Below are 24,636 nucleotides of genomic sequence, written 5' to 3'. Positions count from 1 at the left end.
TGTAGAAATTGATGTCCAGACAGCACACTGTCTTTTACACGTAGCAATGTGCAAGGCAAGAGGCCAGTTCATGGGTAGTGATGCCTCATTGAAATGGGCAACTGAAGCAACCGATCCAAATGAGGACGATTATGTCCAGGACATAAAGACAAGAACCAATGGAAAAACGAAACACATTGTGGTCAGATATGAGAAACCTAGAGTTAAAGGAGCAGATTTCAGAAGAGAAGCAAACCAGAAGCTAAATGTCCATGGGAAAACTCCAGAAGAGGCTTGAAGTTGGAAAAAAGAGGCCAAATGCAGATTTGGGGAACAGTGCTTTCACCAGACGGATGGGGGAAAAGAGTAGTAATTTGTAGAGCCTGGATGGTCATTGGTCAATACGAACCTACCATCAACATAGTGCGAAATGGATGCAAGCCATTGTGGCCAAAGCTTGCAAAACTGCTGACATTGGTCGAAGACAGAGGAGGACCCTTGCAGATAGTGCCACTGCAAAGCCCAAAATTCTGCTTCAGGAATAATGGTACTAGAAAGATGGGAGAAAATCAGACTGTGGACAAGTTTTTGATGCTCCAGGCATGGTGCATGGAACTGCAGTAATTATGGGCCATTACTGGGCATGTGGATCCAAATCATACATCAGACTGCCAAAAAACTGGGGAGGGTTATGCACACTGGTGAATGTCCACGTTCCAGCGTTGGTGATCCCAAAGAGTGACCTGAACATTGACAGTTTCCCGAAAGCAGATGCTCACCTGAGGAAGAAGAGATCTGTGGAACTGCTCGAATGAAAAGATAGAATTACTTTTCTGCCAAAATCAGAAGAAGCTTTTCATGCAATCCCATAAAAACACAAGCTGTTCAGCATCACCTCACCAGTGTCCATGACAATCTTCATGCCAAGATTTCAAGTTGGAGCAAATACTAAATGGTTGCAGATAACCAGATGGGAGCTACTGCAGACCATCAACACAACCATAAAGGGATTCAACGCAATCAAAGAGGAGTTAAGGGCAATCCGACTGATGACTCTCCAGAACAGATATGTACTTGACATGATCACAGCTATGGATGGAAGAGTTTGTGCAAAAATTGGAGAATCATGTTGCACATTTATACCATCTCACGATGAAGAAAATGGAACTCTAAGAGAGGCCAGAGGTATGCTGACAAAGCTATAGAATCAGCGATGGGCATTAATATTATCAGGCACCAATACACCAATGATTATTGCTGTAATCAAGTTTCTAAGGGAAATCCAATAGGATCCTTAGGAAAGCAACATGTGCTGTAATCAACTTCCTAAGGGAAATCCAATGGTTCTTTAGGAAAAGTAACATATGCTTGGATTTATCTATGTTTTTATAGAAATACCTAAATCTGAGATACGTATGTAAAGTTTACCGAAATAAACCAAATACATAATAAAAAAATAAAAAATAAATAAAAAGAATCACATGATTGATGAAACTGACGAAGTTGATGATGACAGCTGGTTTAGATCATTATAATCATGGGTTCCACAAAGGATGGCAGATGCATTCAAGGTCCTAGGAGCCCTGCTAGTGATGATATTGCTAGGATTCTGTGTTATCAAGATAATAATCTCTCAGTGCCAGAAAACTGCGAAAAAAGCCATAGGGATGAAGATCATGATTGATGTCGAGCCAGGATGGAAGCCCAAAGACCTGACTGACGAGGAAATAAGAGACTTTGTGAAGGCCAACATTCATGCACCAGAAGGAACAAAGTTTCTATACCCCCGGAAGCATACAAATTATTTGGGAAGATGGGTTTACTGCAGCCCAAAAGGACAGTGTCAACTGATGATTTAGGAAAAAAGACAAACAAGTGAGAACAGCAGGAAGTTTAAAAGGAGTGATAAAGATATGGACCCCAAAGAGACATTTCTTCAGACCATCATGTATAGACCCAGAAGATGAAGAAAGAATGGTCCCAAGCAATGGAGAAAAGGTGAATACAGAGGAACCAAAGAAGATGGATCCAAAGAAAGAGGTGAAAGTGGTCGATGGAATCGCCCAGAGTGGGGAGTGTAGAGGAGGTCCCAAGTACAGCCCGCATTCCAACCATCCATTTTGAAGTACCAGGAACGTTCACGCCGAAATGTGTGACGTATGATGAGCAAATAAACTAGCAGAGAGCCGTAGTGGGGCTCTGTCCAGCACTCATCAGAAGAACAATGCCTATTGAAGTACCGATACTAAGGAAACCATGGACAGTAAGGTACCCATTGAGAAAACCATACCAACAAATGAAACGAAATGAAGATCGTCTGAGTACAGTACCTGAAGAAACCCAAAAGGTCTTAATGGAGGACGAATGGTGACATCACGAGAACCCAGACTGACTCACATGCAGAAATGACAACCAGAGAATGACATAAAGAGACACAAACTCCATGGACAAGGGGTATCGTAAACCTAAAGTGAAAGGACGATGTCAAATATAAGAAGCTTAAACTGTAAGCATGATGAAGATATTCAACCAGTTTAGACATGTACATGTGCTTGGAACCACAAGAAAGCTAGGAAATGTGTGCAGCTTGCAATGCTTAGTAGAAAGATAGTGCGGCAAGCGCCACCTATACATATCTACCTCAAACGAAGCATGTTATGTAAGTATACTTCCACTTTGCACAAGAAGCAGAATTAACCAAAGGTTACTAAAGGCCACTCGAGGAGAGCTTCATATTTAGCAAAATCGAGAATGAGCGGTAGAAATGAAACTCAGCAAAGGCAAATTGTGTCAAAAAAACCAAGGTCATATCAGTAGAATAAACAAACAGTAGCTACAATTAATTGAAACTAAGAACAGAATATCCTGATTCAGAAAGGTCAAGATAAGAAACTGGAGGTAGGTGGTGGGTGAAACAAAAATCAAATACACGAATTACATGAAGAAGAAGCAAATTCACAGTGTCTGAATCACGTGACCAGCCGAGCAAGAAGAAGTGAGACCTTCACACCTACGCATGGCAGCAGGCCAGACGAAGATATCAGAACTTTTCCAGACATGAGATGCAGTCTCGAGACCAACCACGTGAAATAATTGACAGATGGCCACTAAAGTGATGATTGATTGTAACAATAATTGGAGGAAAGCCGGAGGAGCTAAGGGACACCCTCACCTGGCCGACCATTCTGCGTGCTGCTAAGCAAAGGGGAAAAGTATCAGTGGGGTTGGTGCCAGCCCAATCACAGTGGACCAAGTAATCTAGGGTCCCATAGTTAGTAGAACCAATGGGACATCGTACTTTTAGTGACATCTACAGTAGCCATTTTGAAGGTAGGGCTTAGATGTCCCACCTGACAATGTTTATCCAATCCCCTTACTCCGTTACCATATACAGCTATAGTACCTATATTAAAGTTACCTTTCCTAGACCAATAGAATTGCATGCCAACTTTTAAGCGTTAAACATCAGTGATGACACATTTTTTGTATAAATGATGTGTTCTTTATGAAGTTTGTTGGAGTTTTGAAGCGAGAGAGAAGATCACGCATCCTCTGATATTCATGAGACTCCCCGTTTTTTGTACTTGTCATTAAATGGACTCCCTTTGCCAAACCGTTGAGTTGTCATTATTGATTTGTTGTTAGAGAATTAATCTGCACCCTCATCCATCTCACGGGTGCTGCTATCTTGTCTTAAAGTGCTTCTGGGCAAACCCTGACTCTATGGGCCGGTTGGGGGTCCCGGAGTACACCCCCGACGACCGAGGAGAATTCGCTGGTGGGTTTCCCACCACCGATGACCGCAGAGGCAATGATGACTCAACGCCCTTGCTGGGCCAAAGTTCTTCATTACCTCTCTGCGGCAACAAACACTCGTCATCGAGGTGCACTTCACACCTCTACTTGCAGGACGTTTTCTACCGATCATCAACGAGTACCGCAAGAACCGAAGCTCTGCCGCAACAACAGTATTCACCCTCTTTCTTCACCGACTCTTGATGACCGTGGCTCCTGCCTGAAAGGGAGTGCACTCAAGAAGGGCCTGTCGACGACTCACCGAATAACTCCACGAAACCAGGTACTTTCGGGTTCATGGAACCTTTTAGAAGGACCCAAGACTATATTGAGCATAATTGGACTGGGCATGTCAATATGCTTTATTTACAGGTTGCCCAGGTGGGGGGATCCTCGCACAGAACTATCTCTAGGTAACGGTAGTTAGTATTCTGCCATTGCTTGATTTAACTTGCAGTCTTTCTGTGGTCTATCATTGATTCATCTTACAATCTGATTCGAATGCTATGGTGGGACTGTTAGTTGTGCTCGCATTTCAAAGGAATCAATAGTTAAGAGTCGTACCACGTAGACCTGTATATTTTTGCCATTATAGTATTGCCAGGGTACAAAGTGTGTTATTGTGATTGTTTATGTAACGTGAACCTTATTTATATAAATACTGTGTTTTCACTAACATAGTGTGGACATTCCTTTGTGGGTGCTTGGGACTGCACTGTACTTAAGAACTAACCTGTATGACCTCCTGAGAGCTAAGCCTTGATTGCTCGTCCATTGCTACCAACAATAGAGAATCTTGGCTGTGGTGCTCTGTGCCGCTCCTCTGGCATATAGAGAGCAGGAGTACAGACTCCCCCCTCCAGTGCTTTACACATATGAAAGGAGGATCAAGACAATATTCAAATGTTTGGCTCTATGAAACCTTTCTTTGTTTCTCTGACTGCTTTCTATGTTGTCTATATTTGAATCTACATGCACACAGTGAGGTCTTCATGGTCTCTCCCTTCTATCGTGGTGAGCGACTTGGGGCCCTATTCATAGAAAAAGTGCAAAGACCCCGCAAAGTATAGTGTGCAAAAAACAGCCATGCGCATACTTGCGTGAAAGCATCTTTGCCCGTTTCCACGTATTCGTGGATTTCAAAGCGCAAAGTAACCCAATGTGCAAAGAAAACCGAGTTGCGCCTGGAATACCCAACACGCCACCACGCAAACAAAAACCATTGCCAAAGAAGAACCTTTGCACGTACGTTTGCCCCAGCATCCAGCCACCCGGCGAAACTGCTTGTGGTCCCCCTTAAATCAAGGCTCCACCCCTGGGAAACTGCTTGCGGTCTCCATAAATCAAGGCAGCACCCATGGGAAACTGCAGGCGTGGTCCCCCGTAAGTCAAGGCTGCACCCATGCGAAAGTGCATGCGGTCCTCCCGTAATTCAAGGCTGCACACCAGCAAAACTGCACACAGCCCCCCATAAGTCAAAGCTGCACCCCTTCAAAACTGCGTGCATGGTCCCTCGTAATTAAAAGCTGCACCCGTGTGAAAGTGCGTGTGGTTCCCCCGTAGGTTAAGGCTGCAACCCAGCGAAACTGCATGCGGTCCCCTGAAAGTCAAGGCTGCACCCCTTCAAAACTGCATGCACCCATGCAAAAATGCATGCACGGTCCTCCTGTGAGTCAAGGATGCACCCCAGCAAAAGTGCAGACCATCACTCCTACTCTCAATGCTTGCAAACTGCTGTCCTACACCCCTAAATCATAGCAGCCCCGACAAGTCCCAAAAATGCCCACCTGCCCACCTGACTTCCATCACTACCCCAGGCAGCCCTCTCAAGTCCCGACACCACCCACCAGCCCTCCTGACCTCTGCCACTACCCCAAGGCAGCCCCCTCAAGTACTGACACCACCCACCAAGCCCCACACCTCTACCACTTATCCAGGCAGCCCACTGACAGTACACCCCCCTCTCAACCCTATGACTGCTGCCACAACCCCAAGGCAGCCCCTCAAGTACTGACACCGCCCACCAGCCCCCCTCACCTCTGCCACTACCCCAGGCAGCCCCTTCAAGACCGAACACCATCCACCAGCCTCCATGACCTCCACCACTACCCCAAGGCAGCCCCCTAAAGTAATGATACCAAACACAGGCCCCTCTCACCTCCACCACTACCCCAGGCAGCCCCCTGAAAGTACACTCCTTCCCCCCCAAGCTCTGCTAGTACCCCAGTCGGTGCTGTCAGATGACACTCCCACCGGTCCAATGTTGATCAACAACTCACCTCAGTGACACCAGCGTGTCTCCAATATGAAGTACACCATCCACATATCCTCCTCCAACTTGAACAACTGGGAGCACTGCTGAAGAATCCATGTCCGTAGCTCATCACATGACTCCCTGGTACATCACACTCAGTTGCACATTAACAGGACAGCATAATGTAGCACCAGCTACACTGTTACCACACCATGTACATGTGACATAGTAACGAAATGGAATGCAATGTTAACGTATCATAGTGCCCATGTGCCATTGCAATGGCCCCAAAGTGCTGTAGGTGAATGCCCTTAGAGGACCCAAGTCTGAGACATCACAGATAAGTAATGTGTGTGTGCATATTAGCCTGTACAAAGGAATGAAGGAATGCAGTCAGGTAGGAAGGCAGGGGTGGCAAAGTCCTGCAAGTGACACAAGTTGAACTGGCATGTGGCTGGGTGATGTGAAGGCTGTCAGAGAGTGTGTGAGTCAAGGAGATAGGCAATGTGTACAGCCAGACTTAAAAATCAATAATCAGAGATTTCTGCATTTCAGTGGCAGATGTGCAGCATGATACGAGAGCAGGTTGTGGGTGATTGCAGATGTGTGTCGGTGGGTGCCATGCCTTAGGACGGATACAGCCACCGAATAATGAGTGCCCCGGTGACGAGTGAAGCCCACACATCCACAGTGAGGCCTCAAGCCACGTGACAGTCGTAGTTGAAATGCATTCCAAAAAAATAGAAAAGGGATTTTGCACATTGACAAAAAGAGACGGCAACCAGTGTGTGATCATGATACAGAAACTTGTGTTATAAAATGCACACAACAAAAACAAAACATGGGGAAGGCTAAAATGTCCAGGGCTGAAATGAAAATACAATTCCAAAATGAAACCTAACACTTAGAACTATATACACAGGCAGAAGGCATATATGTCCTTCAGTGCGTCCTCCAGGGCAGAGTCATATTCCTCATCTTCCGCCTGGAGACGGACCTGCGTTCTTTCCTGGAGGTGTTGCAGCCCCTCTATCATCATCCTATCCTCCTCCTCCACATCCCTGCAAGCAGCCTTCAGGATGGATGCCCGCCTCAATGACCGCCTCTCTGACACATCTCTCCTGGTCCTGGCAATCCTTGCCTCCCTAGTCCGCTGCTTCTCTGCCATCAGCTGCCTGTGAACATTTGTCCGGATGCACACCAGCTGCCGGAGCTGCCTCCTCTCATCCTGAAAAAACGTTGATTCATGTCCTGTCTGAATTGCCTCCTCAGTGTTCATTGGCCCTGCATTGATTGCCTCTGGACACTCCTTATCCGCTGCTGCCTGGCAGAGTGCAAGCTGTGCAGGTACACCCACCGTCTGTTTGACACTTGTCGGGGGGGGCACAGCACCTGCATTGGCCAAAAGTGCCAGCTGTCCAGCCACTGCCTCTCCCTGTGTTGGTGCCTGGGCAGGCACAGTGGCCACCTCATGTGGCATACTTGGGACTTCCATCTCGGGGCAGGGACATAGGCACTACTAGACCAGGCAGTGTGGGTGGGATAGGTGCATCAGTGGGCTGTGGTGGAATGTGGCATGGAAGGCTCCCTGGAGGACGACTGTGGCACAGAGGAGGAAGTGGAGGATGTGGCAATTGAACGTGGCAGTGCACAAAGACGACCCAAGAGCAGTTTTCTTGCTAGCTGACCCAGGTATTGGCACATCGACTTGTGATGCTGAGCCAGGTCCACACGAGTAGCTGACACAGAATCACAAAACGATGTCATCCGCCTTGCAAGGCCAGCCAGCAGGGCCTGCACCACATCTTGGTGGGCCCCCGGATCATAAGGAGGGCCTCAGTCTGGGTGGAGGCATCCACAAAGGCGGTCACTTCCTCAGCAGATTGCCCATGGACAGGAGGTTGTGCAGCAACCTCCACGGGGACTGCACATCCTTATGTCCCTGGGCCAGGGGTGCAGCCTGAACACCCTCCTGGATGCCCCCACCTGACCCGTGCGCAGGCTTGCAGTTACCTCCTCCTCCACCTTCACCACCCTGGATGACTCCAGAGAGTCTGCCACCCTCGATGGCCCAGTCTGCCTCTGCACACTGTCCCACACCCACTGAGGAGTCCCCAACCACAATCACCTGCTGGGACTTATCCACTGCAGCCCTGCCTGATGGTACTGGAGCTCCCCCAGCCAATTCTCCCCCAGGACAGGTGGTGCCAATGGGTACTGGCTGGGGTGTGTGCCTGAGTCTGGTGGCCCGGTCCCAGGCATTTTTTTGTTCCACAGCAATGCCTCTGCCTTCTTCATGAGCTGCAGCAACTGTGGAAAATGGGACAAAGAACATTGACATCAGTCATCAGTGTCAATGCATGTGTCGCATACACAACATTAACAGTATAAATCATGCAGCACATGTCAACCAACACAACACACACACACACACACACACACACACACACACACACACACACACACACACACACACACACACACACACACACACACACACACACACACACACACACACACACACACACACACACACACACACACACACACATGTGCATGCCGACTACTAACACATGAGTGTAGGGACAATGATGAATCACAGTCATGACACACGCACATGTCAACACAGCACATTATCGTGCGGCTTCAAACACATTACAAATAACAAGCACTGACACAACAGCAATGCCAAAGTGACACATGTATGACATGCAGTCAGGGGAATGGAAGGTGCACCTGGGGACTTGTCCACCCAATTACAGTTAGCAACATCCATCCCTGACAGCTTGACCTGTAAGCATGCAGCATTTACCAGCACACATTTCTGAAGAACAATTGCTTATGTTGTGTGGCCCAATACATACATATTGCATGAACACACATTAACTTGGCCTTCAGAAGCGGTGGGGTGGCACATCACTTCCCCATCCCATAGAATTCATTGCACCAACTTGACATTCATAGACATCCATGCACATGTGTCACTCTCAGTGGATGTGTGTAGATGGACTCACCAGCAGATTTGCAACACAGAGATGTGTCCTGCATGCATGTCCCTCACGTAGCCACAACATTGTAAGCCGGCATCCGTACTGTCCGTGCGACTGCTCCATAATCTCACATAGAATGTGAACGAGTTCAACAAGTCACCAAAGACAAATAGTGCATATACCAATGCATATACCAGAAACCTATGTCTGCCACCAATACATGCCCAGCATTGGCATGAGGCTGCATGAGGCTGCATTCCCCTGCAACTCACTGAAACATACATGCTGTATTCAGAATGGTGCACCTGCAATCATGTATGCCACACATACACTGTCGAAAGGTGCTCCACATGGGTACTTACCAGCAGCTTCCAGACGTTGTTGTTTTCTACTCGCAGATCTCGGAGTGAAGGTCCGGGCACAACCTCTCAAGGACCCGCAGCTGGTTTTGTGACAACTGGTGGCAGCCTGCATGGTACACCTCCATGCTCTGTCACGAAAGCTGCCCCTGCCTTTGCATGACTACAGGTGTTGAGGTCCTCCCATCGCTTCTTCACGGTCTTCAGTGGACAGTCTGCCACCCCCTCTGCATTGATGGCAGCCGTGATCTCTTCCCAGATCTGGTGACATCCGTCATTACTCACATGCCTTGCAGGGTTGAAGAGGGCATCATAGGCACCCAGGACCCAATCCACTAGGATGTCAACTTCTGTGCTGGTGAAGTTGGCAGCCCTCTGCTGCAGCTGGCTCCTGGATAGGTGCTGTGGTGGAGTTGGTAGGGAAAGGTGGAAGTCCCAAATTCAAGAGGTGGTCACAGGCCCAACACAGGAAAACGGGCAATTGCAGAACAGCTGGCACTCCAAGACCGTGCTGGTAGGCAGCAGGCACTTCGACTCAATCAGGCAGCATCAGATATTGAGTGATTGAGGCAATGCAGGGCCGGAGGAGGCAACAGCAATGGCACGTAGGTGCGTCTCTCATCCGAGGCAGCAGAGAACAGAGTAAAGACCCTAAGCGTGTAATTTACGTGCCACACGCTTCATGCAGCACACCTACACAGCTCACACGGCACACAGCAATGATGGGGATATTAAAGGGGTGTGACATGCATCATTGGTTGTCCTTGAGAAGATACAAAGACGGACGAGTTTCGCAGACATGCATTTGGGGGTCCTATGCAAGCTGTTTTCTTCAAGTAACATGTACCACATTTATTTGGGGGTGGGGGGTTGCCTCTGTGTATAAATGCAGATATTTGTGTCCATTTTGAGGCCTACAGTGTATCGGGAAAGCAATATCTTTGTTTTGGGGTGTCACTTCATATCGTGTCCTGCTTTTTTCTCCTTTTGGGAGCTTTCAAGGTAAAGCACACACAATGTTTGGCTCTTGGGGTACCACTGCGTATCGTGTACCAGTGTTTTTAATTTGTTTAAGCTTTCCAGGTGTCACGTACCTAATGTTTTTATTGTGATGCCTCTGTGTATGCCGTACCACATATTTATGCTTTTGGGGTGCATTGGAGCCTTACTGGACCACCTATCTACGTTGTATGTCCTTCTTATGCACTTATCATTTTTTACCATGTTGGTTTTACACAGCACTTGCCACTTGCTGGCTGCACTACCACTGTTTATTGCCTTTATTTATCCATTTTATTAATATTATTTATTATCATTTATCTGCTTTCTCCTCTGTTCCGCACTCTCCACTTCTTCCTCCCTTCCATGCACTTTTCCCTTTTTTTCCCTTTCCCGTGCAATTGCGCATTCTTAATGTCACTGGGCCTAGTAAGATTGTTATTTTTGTTTCTCCCCTGTTGCCCTCCCTTGCCTCGTTGCGCCCTGAAACACTTGTGTACGAGCGCAATATAAATAAAATATCAATCAAAAGACTGATCCCTTTCTCATTTCGCCCTGCACAGTATATTGGTGTTCATTTCTTTCATCCAGTTTGCCTGCATCATGAGTGGTTGAGCCCCAAAAGGGAAAGGGAAAGGATGGGGAGGTGGTGAGACGTCATCTGTCCCAACCCCAGGAGGGGTTGTGGTGTGCCTTAGCCCACAGGTGACCTGGAGTGGACATGTTCGGGCCTACAGGTAAACCAGCTCAGCAAGGGCCATTAGGTCCAAGCGAGGACGCCCTGCAGAGCAGGAAGATTCTCTACCCCAAGACTCAGCACAGGATAAGGGTCAGCAGAGGAAGAAGCCCTTCACTGATGAGGAGCTTCAGATCCTCGTAGACTATGTGACGGATCAGCATAATGAGATGTACTCTTTTGCCGGCTGCACCTACACTCCTGGACAATGAATGGCACATTGGCAGCATGTGACGGGACTCGTCGGTGCCTGTGGTGTGTAGAGGTGCACTGCTAAACAGTTCCAGAAGCAGATGAACCATCTCACGCGAATGTACCAAGGAGAAGCTGAGTGACTACCTGGCCTCTGCACTGGCCACAGGAGGGGGGGCAGAAGAGGAGGAGCAGCTGACTCCAATTGAAGAGGCTATGAGTCAACTCATTATCAGTGAGCAGCTGCAAGGCGTGGGAGGCGTGTAGACCTATGAGGACATATCTGGTGATTGACATTTGTGAGCATCGTATGTGTGGACAATTATGTTTAACCAACCCATATATGTGTAGTAGTACAGCTGCCTGCTATTGTCAGTGATCCATGGCCAAGGCATGTTTGCTTCGCTGTACACTTATGTCACATGGCCTGCATTAGGGTAGGTGGCTCTGTGGTTCCCATGCATGGCACATGTTTGTATGACAGTAGACATCACTGTTTAATGGACTTCACAGCAGTGCCAGTAATCGTATGCAGGGCTGTCACTAACCAAATATGAGCACAGTGCTACACTCTATAATGTGCCCCCTGACTTTCACATATCATCCCAAAGCCACACCTCTGTGTCCCGCAAAAAACACACCTCCTCAACATTAATGAGCCATTGCCACACTAGAGGGGCCCAGTTAATTTCCATTGTACATCAGGCACATGCAATGTATGATATTGAAAACACAGCAGTTGCTGCTGAGGTGCATGTTTGTTCTGTCACCTCTCACCTGCACCTACGGAACACCTTGTCAGGATAAATTTCCAAGCTGTCTGTACTGGCACACTGTGTTGTGACTAGACTGTTGGGGTCGGAGCTCCCACAGACCACTGCCCTGTGTTTTAGGCGTTGTGTTGAATGCACTTAACTTGTATATTGCATGGTGCAACACCAGTCAAAACATAGGTTGTACAGTCTGATGGTGTGTCATCATTCAAAGGTTGACAGTCATGCACCCTCCTATTGAACTGTCTGAAGACAACCCACGAGAAAGGGTTTGGGGATGAACGACACCAATGTGTACCTATCTGCTTTGGATGTCATTGATGTGAATGTTGTAATTGGCACTTTGATCATGGAGCGCTACATTCAATTCACCAGTCTGACATAAAAAGGCATGTATGTGGGGATCGCTGAATACATGAATGCACATGTCACTGGGCCTAGTAAGATCGTTGTTGTTGTGTTGTGCTCTCCCCTGTTCCCCTTCCTTGCCTAATCGTGCTCTGAAACACTTGTGTACGAGCGCGATACAAATGAAGTATCATATCATATCACATGTCAGCTAATACCATTCATCAGTGATGCACGGCTCAGTGTGCAGTCACGATGTGCGATGCAGGTGTGTCCAGCCATTGTGTGTCTTTTTGCATTGTAATGCACATGTGCATGTTTGTCAAGGTACACATGACTCATAATGTTGTTGTCCATGTGCAGGTGATGATGCATCGGATGCAGAGGAAGAGGAGGAGAAGGACTTGGAGGATGTTTTACGTCAGTCCACCAGTGGAGGCTGTGATGTCCTATGTCATGATCATCCACAGGTTCTATAGACGATGATCAGTCATGTTCTTGACTCTTTGGACTCTTCTGACTCTGCAAGTGACATTCCAGAACCAGGTGTGGATGACTCATTGAGAGACCAGGAGGCTGCCCCAATGGGCAGGTCGGATGGGTCTGTTGAGTCTTCGGTGGTACATCAGGCTTCATGGCTCCAGTCAGTGGTGTGCCCCACGTCCGCTGTGGTTATGGCTGCAAGATAGCTGGGGTAAGGGCTGGGACTGCTGCCCAATGGTGCATTGCAGACCTGCAGCCAATGACAGAGGTCCCACTGCAGCAGGCCTGGACTCCAGAATCCCACCACCGTCAGCCACGCACATGCAGGAGAGAGAATGTGGGAACAGAAAATGTTGCGTGCAGCAATCCAGCATGGTGAAAAGTTGTAGGACATTTCCGGGGACATGCATTGCATGGTCAGGAACATCTCCACACCTGCTGACCGTGATGCACAGCATCTGGCCTCTCAGGGACATCTGCAGCAACTGGTGGCCGGCCTGGAGAAGAAGCTGCATGCTGAGATGCAGTCCTCAAGGCTCTCCCCCAAGCTGGGCCTGGAGGCCAGCATCAACAGCCGATGGGCTGATTTAAATTGTCTGCAGGACTCCCTGCATGCAGCTGCAGTGACACATAGAGATGCCCTGAAGCAGGAGTTGTTGACATCTAGAGACTCCCATTGCCGTGAGATGGAGAGCTTGAGGGCTTCACTGTACAAGGAACTTTCTGCCATGAAATCCCAAATCCACGAAGAGATGGACACCTTGATGCAGATGCTGTCCCAGCAAGTTGATGTGTCACAGGTAAGCGCACATGCAGACCCTGTGGCCATTCGTGAAAAAGCGCCTCATGACCTCACTGCCTTTGGGATGCTGGTGCATGCATCTGTGTCACGGTTGGTCCTAGACAATAAAGAACAGGCTTTGGCACTGCGTGGACAGGATGCACCGCCAGCACCAGCTGATGATCCACTGCAGGGAGACAGTCACAGTCCACCCATGCCACCTCAACCACCTGTGCCGTGATATCTTTAAACCCATGGAGGGATATTTTTTTCTTATTTTTTTCATCAGTGTTGTTTCTTTTTGTCCTCTCACATGGACATGAACGCACACCCTCCCCCGCCCCACTCCAGGGTGGACATTTCCCCTCCAGTCCAAGATGGACATTTTATTTTATTGTTAACCTGTTCGGGAAGGTATTTTTCTCTTTCTTTTTTCAACCATGAGAGATGTGTTGTTGGTCTCTTAAGGGACTTATGAGTGAAGTACTGGGCATGCAGCCATGAACAGTGGTGTCAACTGACATGGTTCACTTGACTGCAACAGGATGACACATAGGTACAGGTAACAATCAGTTAATATACTTTTTGAACATATGTGCAGTTTGAATGATTTGCTCCTATGGCTGGTAAAATGCAATGTCACATGTTGTTGCAGTGATCCTAATTCATCAATTGACTGAACTCCATGAGCGATCCACCCCGCACCCTTTCACCTCCCTGGTCCCCATGCCCTCTGTCAGGCACTGGCCCTCCATTCACAAATGTGGAGGTACAGTTTCCGGTGGAGGTGATGAGGGAATCACATCAGGGCAGCTCTGTCAGCAGGTAAGGTTGATCACTGTCAATCATGTAAATTTATTTTTTAGTGTGCACCACAATCTTTGCATGCATTCTCACCCATTTGATTTTGAGCAGGTGAAGTCATTTTGTCACAGTGAATGTCAGTGCAGATGTGTGTTTGTCCACATGTATGTGTGTCTGTATGGCCCCTTGGACATCCTTGTGTGTGCAATGGTTTTCAAGTATCATTTCCACAAAGGACAGCCGACTCATGGGAATGTGCAGCATTCATCACACTTAAGCCATTGGCAGCATTTGACACATTCTAGAATAACATCCTCATACACAACCTCAATTATCTGTACTTTTGAATTCTACATTATGATTTGTTACCTCTTGCCTCACTGACCGTTATGTCTTCTAACTACCACCCTTCTCCTCCCCCCACACCCATGTGTCCTACAGGGTCCTGCAGGTGTACTCCCTGTCCATACTTCTCTTTGACCTGTGCCAGAGCCCACTCCAAGCACTTATCCGCTCACATGACCTGCCCTGTTACAATCACAGGTCTTACACACGCATCCATTCACAGATCACCAACATCTCAGCTGCTTCCCTTTACGACGGTCCCTCTGAAAATGCAGATCTGGCCATATGCCTCCATGCACTCCACAGGGCAGTTTGGCACACTTGGTGTATCTAGGCATGCACTGGTTTGCACTGGCGGCCTTTACCTGTGTTCCCCATTCAAGTCACTTGTTGTTCATTGTTGTTTTCTGTATGTTCTCTCCTCATGAATGTATTGCATGTATTGCAAATATTCAAATGAGAACTTTGAAGGCCGAAGTGGAGAAGGGTTCCATGTGAACAGCAGTTGAACATGGGTCAGTCGGTCCTAAGAAATGTGCGAGCGCTGTTCGGAAGGGGCAGGCGCGGGAAATCTGGCGTACAGAAGACCGACTCCCTAGCATCGCTCAGGGGGCCCAAGTCCTTCTGATCGAGGCTCACCCCGCGGACCGTGTTAGGCCGGTAGCGGACCCTGGCGCGCCGGGATCGGGTCTTCTCGGAGTCGGGTTGCTTGGGAATGCAGCCAAAAGTGGGTGGTAAACTCCATCTAAGGCTAAATACGGGCACGAGACCGATAGCCAACAAGTCCCGTAAGGGAATGTATTGCATGACTTTATTTCCAGTACTTGTTCTAATCCAGCTCTGTTAGTGGCTGCATAGTGTGTTTGTGTACATCATCCTCTTTCTCAACCTCTGTTAATTTGTTGTCCCTGTAGGTGTTAGCGGTGCACCCAATGATCCCCACCCCATTCCTGGAAATGTTTTGTCCAGGGTGTGTGGTCTGTTGGAGGAGGAACCAACAGCTGGAGATTGATGTCATGTCCATGAATGTGGTGTCCAACAGCGGGTTTGGTATGTGGTGCAGAATCTGGCGTTGTGGTTGAACTGACCTATTTGCGTGGATGTTGCCAACATGGGTCTATTTCTGCTTTACATGCCATGGTATATTGAGCATGTTGTTTTAGTGATGAGAAGCTGAGGATTACCCTTTCACAGGTGGCCTTTGTTTTCCACTCTGCCCTTCTCCCTCACCCCATTGTCTTTCTTTGCCCCCATGTGCTATTTTTCCATCAATGTGCCTCCGAGGCTGCCTTTTTTTCCTGTCTTTCTGTCTCTGTCTTCCTCTCTTCACCCCCTTCTCTCTGCCCTCACCCACTGTAGCAGCGCCCATCCATCCTCTCAGCTCCCCACCAGTCAGACTCCTCCTTGCTCCACAATTCCTCTCTCTCTCTCTTTCTCTCTCCCCACTAAACAGCTACACATTCATCACTTTGTGTCCTGTCTCCCTCTTGTCCTCTGTCATCCTTCACATCAGCACCCACTAACACTTGTAATGCCACTCCCCAGTTCTTCACCTCCTCACTTGGTGTCCCTTTCATGCCCCTGCATCCATGGGTGACCCAAAGGCACACATGACACCTCACGGTGGGTGGGCACAACTTGTGTGCCTGCAATGAATGGCCCGACTTGTGCCCGCATCCCAGGGCTGACCAACAACTGGTTCCAGAGTGTATGTTGTGCTGTGGTTGAAATGTGTTCGCTTCACTGCTAGTGATTTCTCTGTCAATGGCCCTCATTACGACCCTGGCGGAGTGGGTTTACGCCAGCGGTATTCGTGGCGGACCCGTCCGCCCTACTACGAGTTCCCGTAGCGCCATGGAGCCTTTCTCCGCCTGGTTTTTCCGGGCGGAGTAAACCATGGCGCTACGGGACCTTGTTGTTAATTACGCCACCGTACTTTACGGTGGCGTAATTAACGCCTTCCCCACTCCCATTATACCCTATGGGGCAAAAATGGGAATGGGGAAGGGTAAAATGGGGATTGGGGATTTACCGCTCCGCCAAGGTCGGCATGGGGCGGAAAATCCGCCAACCCCCATGGCGGTATCGGCAGCTTTCCGCCGTGCTCCAAGGTGCATTTAGCACCGCGATTTCCGCCAGGGTCGTAATGAGGGCCAATGAGTTTTATGCTGTTAGATTCATTGTTGTTCACAGGTCTGTGATTTCGACTTCGGTCGTTGACACTGGGTGCACCATGGCGGTCGAGCTACCTTGTTCCATGTGGGAGTTATATAGGCTGTCCGGTTTGTTTACTTTCACGCAATGTATGTCTTTGCAAGCTTTTAATGTTGTTTCAGGTGGAATACTATGGATGCAAGACAGGTGAATACCTTGTGCAGGTAACTTCAAGGCACTCAGGGGGGCATATCTTGAGGTGTCATTGGTGGTAGGTAGGCTTTCACTGTGTGGGGTGTTTTTCATTGCATTGGCCTGAGGTGAGCAAGTCCCACTGCATGGGTGTGGTGACGCATGGGGTTGGGAGGCTGGCGAGTCATTGCTTGTATTTTTCTATTTGTCGTGCCTGCCACACAGTATCCCACACGCATCCTTTTCATGGCGTGTATAGCCACACTATAGCATAAAGAAGAAGATCCAAAGGTAGAATCCTCCTGTCCCCTGCACACTCTCAAAAGCTGTACATACAGCCAAATTCAAAGGTAAAGACTTCTGGATCAATAGGTTTATGTTAAAATGAGACAAGAGAATAAGTATATAGTTATTATACAAGAACAAAGATTTAATAACATTTTAAAAAAATGTGTAGCCACTACAAAGTCCATAAACAGCCAACCCGTTTCGAGGTAAAAACCCCTTCTTCAAGAGCAATAACGGACTAGAGAGAAAAAGATGACAAAAGATATCAAATCAGTATTCCATATTTTCTCAACTCAGTATTCCATACTTTTTCAAGGTAATTTAAACACTTCCAAGTAAATTTCACATGTGGATATCCCAGCGTGTTATGAAGTTTATGGGTGAGTATCCCCAACACCAATAGCCTGTTGGATGTGACCCTACACCAAAGTAAGCGAGTTGTGTTACTAGGTATACCCAGAGACTAGGTGCAATGTAAATCCACTGCAAGACCACTTCTTTCATGCACAGCATGCTCTTACAAAAAGGGGGTATGGAATAGTGAGTTGAGAAAGTATGGAATACTTGATATCTTGATTTGATATCTTTTGTCATCTTTTCTTCTCTAGTCCGTTATTGTTCTTGAACAAGGGGTCTTTTTCAGGACTGAGGCATTCTGCAAGGGCAGATGGTTACTGATATTCAAGGGAACAGTGCTGGGGATGCCTGCACGCAACACCTCAGCAGTGTCGGCTTTTTTGGAGACCTACAGAGTGCAGCATGGATTGATTCCTGGGCACAGCTGGTGCAGGCACACAAGGTATAAGGTCTGAGGGGAGATGTGCATCTTTCTTAAAGCGAGATTGCTATTTTCTCAGTTCATATGACTATTTTGATGTAGATGAGTATTGTGTACATGATTTCTGTCGGGAAATGGGGTGGCCAGTCCACCTGTATGTTGTTGTGCAACAAGCATAGGGTGGCCAGGGCAGTGCTCACATGTGTTTCTAACTAATTGCATTTTGCACTGTGCCTTCTTGTGTTCTCATGTGTGTTGCTGGGGGTCTGTGTGCACATTATTTGTTGTGGGGCATGTGAAAGTGGTAAGGGATTTTGTTGATGGTATTGTGTGCTTTGATGTGTGCAACATGTACACTGTTGTTTCAACTTGCTATGACTGTGTCAGTGGTTGGTGTAGTTGATGTTATGACTATGGACACAGACATTATGCCTCTCCCAGACACACGTTCTCAGGCTATTGTTATGGGCATGGCCGATTGCCCCCAATTCATCATTGGTTGGCACCAATGATGTGGTTTCACTGTGTGTGCTCCGCAGGGGCTGTTATTCATGTGACGTACGATTGCACTAGCTGATTGCATGCAGCCTCTCCCTGTGCCCTTTGGCCGACCAATGGCATGGGTGGTGCCTGGGGCTGAGGGAGATGTCCCTCCTGTATCTCTACTGGTATGCCACGCCATGTGGCAACATTGTGCAGGAAGCAAGCTTCCACAATGATTTTGCATACTATTGCTGGGACATATAGCAATGCCACGCCAGAGTGGTGAAGGCAGCGGAAACATGACGTAAGCATTCCGAATGTGCGCTCCACTATGCCGCTAGTGGCTATATGTGCTGCATTGTACCTTACCTCGGCTGATGTGGCAGGATTCCTGAATGGCTTGAGCAGGAATGGTGAGGCACTGTACCCTGCAAATTTGTAGATGGTTGTTATTGGCATTCATTGTCCTGGACAGTTGTTCAGTGTGTAGCGTGACTGCATGCATGTGCGTGACAGTTGATCTGCTGCTACAATGATATTCTGAAGAGCTAGCTGTTGCCAAACATTCCCGATGCCAGGGCACAGTAGAGTGGTGACTGGCGGTAGATGAAGCTGTCATGTGTGCTTCAGGAAAATTGGCATTGACTTTCATGATGACTCCTTTTGCATCACTCCGATTGTAGTAAATGTACTCCATCAATCTGGGGAGGGGCGTGGCGCAAGATGTGTGCAATCAATGGCTCGAGGTACACGTGCAAAGTGTGCTACTGCATAGAATTCCTGGCAAACTCTCTGCCTTTCCTGCAGTGTGCATGGCATGTATATGTGCCTTTGCATGCACGCCCATGATGTGATGCAGGCCAAGACATGGTGTAGACACTGGGATTGCATGGCCTGAGATATATCCCCTACAATGGCATTGGTGCCCTGAAAGGATCCTGTGGCTATGAAATGTAGGGCTGTCAGCACCTTCTCCAAGGGGTGAGTGCATGGGAGCAGATAGTGGGTGATGCAAGGTCTTCCTCCCACTCCCTGACCAGGTCTAGGATGACATGGGGGAACCTGTACCTTGCATACACCTGGTCGTCTGTCATCCCGAACAGCGTGGTCCCTGTTGTGAAACTCGGGGGCTTCCACATCCTCTCCTCCTTTTGTGTCCATGTACGATGACTCCAAGTATACCTGCATTCATCATGGCTGACCGACGTTGGAATGGTGTGCATTGTGTGCTTTATACATGTTGTTTCCTTCGCATTTTGTACTTTGTGTCTACTATCAGATGGCAGTGAGATCACAAGGTTTGCGTGTGACTTTTCCCAATGTGAAGTTGCGCTTTGAAATTCTTTAATTCGGTTATGTTTGTGCTGGGATTGTGCTGGGATGAGCGTGTGATTTCTTTGCATGGCCCGGCTCGGCCCTCAACACGCCCGCATTATTCCTTGTTCTTCCTCATTTTGCTGGGGAATATGCATGTTCCGACCCCTATTTATTTCATTGCATAGGCCTGTACCACACTTTGCGTGGAGTGTCACGCACAGCACTCAACTGCACGCAAAGACGTAACGGACCAGCTGAAAGCCAAGGAAATATCTGAATTCCATGAATCGCTGAAAGGAGTTTTGCACATCACTTTTAGTAGTGCAAAAGCTTCTATGAATCAGGCCTTTGGTATTTATACATTTCCACACTGACACCAACCCTCTGGGGTTTCTTTTGTTGATGATGTTTTATGGATTGTTGAGGCATACGCAAAAACATGTATTCAACGTGTATTTGTAGCAGTGAGCTATTTATGCAACACCTTTTTTCAATAGATGCATACATCATAAGGAGGGAGGGGATAAGGGCCCACATTCCCATTTTGGCATTTATCCCAAAATCGCCCATTGTAAATATCCAGTCCCGGCGCTGTAGAGAAAGTGACGCTTCCAGCAAGGATTTAGCATGGCCATACTCCCAGCATGGAAGGCGTGGGATTTTAACGGAGTAATCACTGCAGGCATGTACAAACTTCTTATCCAAGTTGGGGGCTTAGGAGAGGAGGACGAGCGAGGGGTACAGTTGAGGATAGGGAAGGAGAAGGTCTGTAGTTATGTTTGTTATGCATTTTATATTTAAGAAGTGCCCTTCATGGGCTCACCATTGGTAAGTTTATTGCAACCCCTGGCAACTTTACATCACATGGAATACAGTGGGAGGTTGCTTGTTTGTCGTAGATGTAGTTTTTCTGGGGTGACGTGGAAGTAGGATGAGTGTGGCTATTTCGCGGAATCTAGCTGGTCTGAGCCTTATCAGTTCCAAGGGATGCGTGACTTTCTAGGTTTTAATGAAGAGTTATGTCTTCAGCGCTGACCGGAAGGTGCAGAAATCTTGCAGTGCTCAGATTTCTTTGATCCCTTAGTTGTTAAATCTGGTGTCATGGTTGCGAATGATAGGCTTTAGAACACAGGGCCATTATACTCCTCCTATGAAATCTAGGATATCATTGTAGCAGCAGATTTCAAAACGATTGTGTTGCGATGAAAAACCAGGGTTAACATCACGGGCAAACTAAAACACAGAAGTGATAGATGGTATCGACATCATTAAAGATAGGGACTAACCAGATGCAAATTAGTCTTCATCCTGCGACCACCAAACGTAGAGTCTAGACAGGACTGTTCGGTCATGTGACATATGCAAGAAATACCAGATAGGTCTCAGCCTTGTTGGGTACCATCAATGAGATACAGCTTGGTTCTGTATGACGCAGTGAGCAAGGAACTCACATCCGGCACACATAAAAAGTGATCAGTGGAAGGTTTGCAATTAATTAGTCACCTGGCATTGTTCATGACAGACAGCCTTACACGTTATGTTTTTTTTCTGCCTATCTGTAACAGAAGAAAACTGGCCATATGCAAATCAGTCTTGGTCCTATCGCTCAGCAGGAACTACCAGGCTGCATCTCCTCTGCACAGAAACACAGGCAAGCCAATGTTAAACTTTGACTTTTGGACTATTTCAGTGAAGTTCATCTTGAATCAGTATGAATAAACTAGCCTGGGCTCTAAATCTGCATGTACACTCACTCACCCAGACAAACTAAGACCAAAAAGTGATGGATAGAAGGTTTTGAATTTGGTAAGCTTCCCAGAGCAATCGCAAATGGTTATGAATAATTCAAAGATATTCTATCCAACACACATTGTTGGAAAGTGCCCCTAAAGCTGAGCTGGACTGTCCTTTGGAAGTGGGACCCTACAGAAACTTATGTAATAACTTTCACAGGATATTTGTGACTAATTGCGGGACACCAATTGCAGAGGTGAGCCACACATGAGCAGGCATGCACACACAATTACACACACACACTCACTCTCTCTTTCTCTGGAAATGATGTTACAAGCTTGATTTGCATGCAGTTATGTAATGACACAACATGCTGAAAATGATGATTCGGAAGACCCACCAAAGCACTTGCCAGCAGTTATGATTAGTTTCATTCTACAGTGTTTCAAAGTTGCTCTAACCACATCAACACCCAGATGTGGATCCCAAGCTTGCTGTGTCTATAGTCCAAATGATATGACAATGCTCACAAAACAGTGTGAAACTTAGCACTAGCTATACTAGGACATACATGGGTCCAACTCACAAAATAATATGAAAGTATATTTTTCTAGACCTCATACATGCTCGACAATTCTTGTGGCCATGGGGTTCCTTCACAAAGTATAGAGTCGTCACTAAAATGTAAAATTCATTAGACAAACCCATAATATGATTAGCTTGAAACAATAATAAGGCAAGGATTTGTAAAGGTCAAGACCATTTTCTAGATGGCTACATACAAAAAGCACAGATAATGTTTTAATCCCCTATGCCATTATTTTAGCAAAACAGTTTCATGGGATTTTGGGAAAACGAAAAGGGTCCTGAGGAAAGCATAAGAACTTGGATAATGTAAGCCTCTTACCAATATGTTTTAACTCATAATTTTCACACTGGTCTTCCCTTGTCCTGGTCTGGATGCAAATGTCACAAACGTAGTACAGGCGCAAGTAGGTAGATTTCACTCTGTATTTCAGTTTCTGCTTCATCAGCTGTATGCATGAGTCCTTCGTGGACATACCACAGCTGCAAAATAATGTAATTATTTATTTATATACAGATGGAACAATGCTCTTTTGATCACAAAAGACTACAATGGATGTGTAATCAGATTTGATGGGAAGCAGTGAGCTTCTTACAGTGGGTTGAGTTTGAGGGATATTCTGACCAGGTTGCGGAGGGAAGTAAATGGAACAGTCACAGGACAATACATAAGTGGACATAGATAGATTAAGGACAACCAACATTGGACATTTCTAAGTGCAGGTAGTTGATACGGACAGCTGTGTTCGGGATGTGACAATGATGGTTGAAGAGCTAGAGTGAAGGCAGAGGAAGTGAGGCCCAGAGGCAGATGAGAGGTAGATTAGGAGGGTAACTCAGAGGTGAGGAGGTAGGTGTTTAGTTTGGCTCTGTTCAGATCAGTGTGGACTATTTCTCAGATGTCTGGGGGAAGAAAATTCCATGCAAGTGGATCAAGAAGAGAGAAAGAGTGGAAGCGAGAGGAAGCACAGGGAGGGCGAGGAGCCACAAGGGTAGTCTGGAGGCAGAGCCGAGATTCTGCGAAGGCTTGTAGGGTTAGATTGAGGAGTATAGATACAGTGGTGCCTTACCAATGACAGATTTGTGAACCAAGAGAATACATTTAAATCTGGCCCTATTTTGCATAGTCAGATGTCCAGCCTGGTGACGGTACGAAGAATTAGGTGTGAAGTGAGGGAGTACGAAGAGAGTCCTGCTAGCGAAGTTCATGATCTTGTCGAGATGACAGAAATCATAGCTGGGAAGACCAAAGAGGATGCTGGCACAGTAGTCCCACTTAGAGAAGACAAGAGTGGTTAAGAGATGCTTGGCTTCGTTGAAATGGAGGTGCCTGATTTCCCTAATATTTAGGAGGCTGAGGCGAGCTGCTGTTCCAGTTTTGGAGATGAAAGTAGAGAAGATGTGGCAAGGTTCATAGTTGATGCTGAGGCTTCTAGCCGAGGAAGAGTAGGGGAGAATGTAAGGTGGGAACTGGATAGACAGAGGAAGAGATGAGAGAGAGCTTTTGACAGGGAAGAAAATCATCTCTGTTTTGGTAGAGTTTAACATCAGAGAGTGCAAAGCCATCCAATATTTAATGGCCGTGAGACAGTTGGAAATTTTAATAGAGACATCAGAGGAGAGTTCAGGAAAAGAGAAGAAGATTTGGGTGCCATCTGTGAAGAGTTAGTACGAGAACCCAAAGGAGGAGATTAGCGCCCCAAGTGCAACGGTGTAGAGTGCAAAGATGAGTGGACCCAACACAGAGCCCTGTGGAACACCAACAGCTAGAGGAGTGAGTTGAAAGATGATGTTTCTCCAGGAGAAAGAGAATTGGCAAAGGGCAAGTTAGGATTCAATCCAGGCAAGGGTGTGATCCCTAGAAAAAAAAGAGAATATTAAGGTGATCAGAGTGATCAACAGTGTCAAAGACAGCAGACAGGTCAAGGATAGAGGATCGGTTGGAGTGCTTAGCAGAGGCAATGAAATTGGACACATTCATGACAGCAATTTCTGTGGAGTGACAGAAACCTCTTTCTAGGAGGATGACTAAGGAATTGGTAAAATGGTTGAACACCACCATTTCAAGCACTTTAGATAGGGTGGAAGGAGAGAAACAGGGCAAAGGTTATCCGGTAGGTTCGGGTCATCACCTTGCTTTTTTAGGAGAGGTATGACTGTGGCAGTTTTGAAAATAGAGGGAAAGCAAGCAGAGTCGAAGGACAGGTTGAAGGGGTCAATGCGGTGAGAGGCCACTAAAGTTGCAAGAGACTTGGCTAGCTGAGGAG

General features: G+C 47.2%; 1 protein-coding gene across 1 annotated transcript in view; it reads right to left on the bottom strand.

Moving 5' to 3' along the window:
- The window catches only part of IL7R (interleukin 7 receptor), a 563,020-nt gene that overhangs the window by 276,523 nt on the left and 261,861 nt on the right, over positions 1-24,636 (bottom strand). The window contains exon 3 of the mRNA XM_069627128.1: positions 22,692-22,852. Within this exon, the coding sequence (XP_069483229.1) occupies positions 22,692-22,852 (161 nt within the window). The remainder of the gene's footprint in view (positions 1-22,691; positions 22,853-24,636) is intronic.

This window comes from Ambystoma mexicanum, chromosome 6p (assembly GCF_040938575.1).
Source record: "Ambystoma mexicanum isolate Mex_15411 chromosome 6p, UKY_AmexF1_1, whole genome shotgun sequence".
In the NCBI taxonomy this organism is placed as follows: Eukaryota; Metazoa; Chordata; class Amphibia; order Caudata; family Ambystomatidae; genus Ambystoma; species Ambystoma mexicanum.
This window is presented reverse-complemented; position numbering and strand designations above follow the sequence as displayed.